The sequence below is a fragment of the Sinocyclocheilus rhinocerous genome, unplaced genomic scaffold (assembly GCF_001515625.1).
Source record: "Sinocyclocheilus rhinocerous isolate Xijiao unplaced genomic scaffold, SAMN03320098_v1.1 scaffold366, whole genome shotgun sequence".
NCBI classification, from domain to species: Eukaryota; Metazoa; Chordata; class Actinopteri; order Cypriniformes; family Cyprinidae; genus Sinocyclocheilus; species Sinocyclocheilus rhinocerous.
The window spans coordinates 692,822-696,560 of NW_015660877.1; the positions used below are offsets into that span (position 1 = coordinate 692,822).

The following is a 3,739-nucleotide window of genomic DNA, read 5'->3' on the forward strand; positions in this document are numbered from 1 at the left end:
TCATACATAGGCACAAATAATATTTGTTTACAAAACAAATTGTTTTTAATTGTTAAATCATAAAATTTGAAATCAAAATAGATCATGAGAAAAACATTTGTCAGATGTGATGGTGCATCTTTTGATTGATACTGTATACAGATATAAAAATGAAATGAGGACAAAATTCTGATTATTTTTCAACTTTTTTTTATTCAAATTGTGTTATTTTGAGTGTATTTTTAGGTTTTTGAGTGAGTGTATTTTTAGGTTTTTGAGATCTCCCTATTTATGGGAGCATTATAATATGCAAATACTATTAAAGGGCTAGACTTGCCATGAAATATCTGATATTACAACACATCATACAGACCCCCATCACATAATAAATATACTGGAAGCCCCATGTTTCCCATAGTAAAAATGCACATTTTGCTTTTATCAACTATAGTTCCAGATCCATGAAACTCCTCCATCCTTTTAGTTCTTGGAGGAATTTATGAATATAGTACACACTCTTCAACTCTGTGCTTGCCATACTCAGGGATGTAAAGATCAATTTTCAACAATTTTCTTTTGGCCAATTATTCATCTTATTAATGGTAAAATATCAGAGGAAAGTGCATACACATCGTGTGCCAAAGGGTGAACATGGCAACTTTTAGTTGTTGTTTTTACAAGATTTACAGAAAGAACATTTTTCTCGTCACTGCTTTTAATGCATCAGTAACCACTTCAGAATCCTTGCAGGGCTTGTATGTTAATATATACCAATGACACATCTGGATCACAACACATTTCTAAACAGCAGTGTGCAAGAAAACTACTATGTAACTGTACCTGACACTTTCATTAGTCACGTGATCTTACATTACTTGAGCAACAGTTCTTATTTTGCCACTCTATAAAAAAAATCACATCTGTGAGTGATGGTGTTCATGAAGGGCATGCACTCAAGGTGCAAATGGAAATACTTGTAGTCATCAGATTCCACCATTTAATCTCAGAGATGGACAGTAACAAGCTTTTGCCCACTCTCATAAATCATTTTTAGCCATAAACATTTTTTGCCTTTTCATCTTTTTTTTTTTTGTTCGGAATAGCGGTTCTTTTCCCTTTAATAGGATACTTACATTTCTACACATGGCAGATGTTTAGTTTTCCAAAAAGACGTCTGTAATGTACATTACTTGAGGGCTCAGGTGTTTGATCATGCTGGGCTGAGGCATTTGGTGGTTGTGGTCTCATATGGTCTTCTCCTCCAGAGCCTCGTGGAAGGCTGAAGTGGAGTCGTCTTGGCTCTTGTCTGTGCTGTGGACCTTGGGTCCTGTGGCATCTATGCTCTCGTACGCCTCTGATGTCCACTGCTGAAAAGAAAGCATTTTTAACAATTTCAGCAAAAACTTTTAAATACAAATCTGTAGAAGGCACTTATTTATGATATTTATGATTATGATAAAAAGAAAAACTGGTTGAAAGGAAAAAGAAGAGGGAAAGAAAAAATATAGGTATAAAATTAACTTTAAAAAAAACATTTTTATTTTTCAAATAAAAGATGTGGAACCCTATTAAAGAAAACATTTTCTCAACTGTTTTACCATGAGAAGTTAACTCCAGAACTTGTGTAGAAATATCTACCATTCAAAAGTTTGAAAGTAGTATCTTGCGTCTCTTATTTATTTGATTAAAATGCAGTAAAACCAGTAATACTGTGAAATATTACAATTTAACGGTTTTCTATTTTAATACATTTGAAAACGTAATTTGTAATGGTAATGCTGAATTTTTATTAATCATTACTCCAGTCTTTAGTCTCACATGATCCTTCGGAAATATTTTGTAATTATTGACATTATAAATGTCTTTACTGTCACTTTTTATCATTTTAATGCATCCTTGCTGAATAAAAAAAAATATATATATACATATATATATGGTCCACTGGTGACCACTGGCACCAGAGTCCAAAAACTTCATTTTGGACCCTTGGTGCATAACATTTTCCGAGTTAAAAATAGTTAAAGAACACTGCAAATTAATATTATTTGACAGATCATTGAATATATATGTATTTTGGTATAGCTGAAGTGTAAGAGTATAAATAACTTTGAAGTAAAGTGTTTCACTAGCCTCTGCTTTATATGTCTAGATTGACCATAAAAAAACCTTGGAATGGGCAGTTAGCATCTGCTGAAAATGGACAAAATCCCATCTGGAGGCTAACAGTAGTCCATTCTTGCAAGCTTTTGTTTCTTGAAAATGGTTTAACAACAAAATGTTTTATATATCATTTGTAAAAACACCTCAAAGACATCATCTCACCTGCGTTGCGCGACTCGAGCGACAGGACGGGCCCAGGACGATGTTGACGGAGCTTGAGGACTGCGTATCGCTGGTGTTTCCCCCCTCAGCTGCAGAGAGGCCCGAGATGACCAGGCCGCTGGAGAAGCTCCGCTTGCCAAACAGCAGGCTCAGTGTGGAGCTGGAGGAAGACACCTGGCTGGAGCGATGCTGACCTGTGGCTGAAGCCAGAGGCCCTGTTGTGGACAAACGAGGCATCTGGGAAAAGACAGAGGCAATGGAGGAGGTGTTGAAGGACAGCTGGCTGTTGGAAAGGCGCTGCACTAGCCCAGGGCCTCCAGAGCCCGAGCCGTGCTGGCTGTCCAGGATGGGACCCGATCGACTGGTGACCGGGGGGCGCTGGCCGTGAGGTTGCACTGAGCGACTGCGATACTCCCGATGAGCTGTGGAGAAAAAAAATTACTTTAACAAATATGTTACATTTCTTACAGGTTTTAGGACTACAAAGTGTACTGATGCATATAGTATGTTCTGACCTCTGTGGTGTCTGGACTGGGAACTGCGAGGGCGGCCATGATAAAGACTTAGGCTCTGGGATGTGGCGGAGTTATGATTCTGACTTAAGGAGGAACCAGCACAATCCACATCCTCCATGTTCATGCCACTGTTACAGCTTGTAAGGTTATCTTTCCTCACCCTAGAAGGTTTTGAAAAAGACCTTTTCAGACTAGAAAGAAAAATTGGCCGAAAATGTACTCACCCTCAGGCCATCTAAGATGTGGATGAGTTTGTTTTTTCATCGGAACAGATTTGGAGAAATTTAGCATTACATCACTTGCTCCTCTGCAGTGAATGGGTGCCGTCAGAATGAGAGTCCAAACAGCAGATGTTCCGATGAAGAAATAAACTCATCTACATCTTGGATGGACTAAATCTACAACAAATTTTAATTTTTGAGTTAATTGTTTCTTTAATGCCTCATACATACCGAAACCACCTGGAGAGCAGCCAGGTGCGAATGCTCTCCAAACTGAGAGGGCCGCCCCATATGTCTTTGATCTGCTTGTGAGTTCCCATATACGAGGTGGTGAGTGGGGACACAAACATGGGGTAACCCAGGGGCTGGTCGCAGGAGGAGTTGATCATGTTTCGCAGAGCCTGCTTTGAGTTCTGGATGCTTCCACGCTCAGGATTGCGGTTCCGGAGGAAGATGAGCTCCTGCTGCTGACCTGCCCACAGCCCTCGCACACATTCTTTATTTATCTGAATGAAAAAAAAGGAATAACAATCAGTATAAGGACATAATAAACATACAAATCTATTAGGCCTGAATATGTGAATAGCAAATAATGAATAGTGACAAAATGATAAAATCATTTATTTCATTGTTAGGCTTTAGATCAGTTGGTTTATAGCGCATATTCTATTTCATCATGTGTGTATATATATATATATATAT

At 38.3% G+C, this 3,739-nt stretch overlaps 1 protein-coding gene across 2 annotated transcripts in view; it reads right to left on the minus strand.

Annotated features, from left to right (window-relative positions):
- Positions 1-221: 221 nt before the first annotated feature.
- LOC107725461 (pecanex-like protein 2) overlaps positions 222-3,739 on the minus strand; it is a 25,317-nt gene continuing 21,799 nt past the window's right edge. Inside the window, exons 31-34 of one of the 2 annotated variants that reach the window (XM_016534718.1) lie at positions 3,269-3,543; positions 2,817-2,977; positions 2,302-2,723; positions 222-1,343 (exon numbers count right to left, since the gene is read on the minus strand). In XM_016534718.1, coding sequence (XP_016390204.1) covers positions 1,224-1,343; positions 2,302-2,723; positions 2,817-2,977; positions 3,269-3,543 — 978 coding nt within the window. In that variant the 3' untranslated portion in view covers positions 222-1,223. Of the gene's footprint in view, positions 1,347-2,301; positions 2,724-2,816; positions 2,978-3,268; positions 3,544-3,739 lie in introns of both variants that reach the window. The other variant, XM_016534717.1, reaches the window with a different exon arrangement.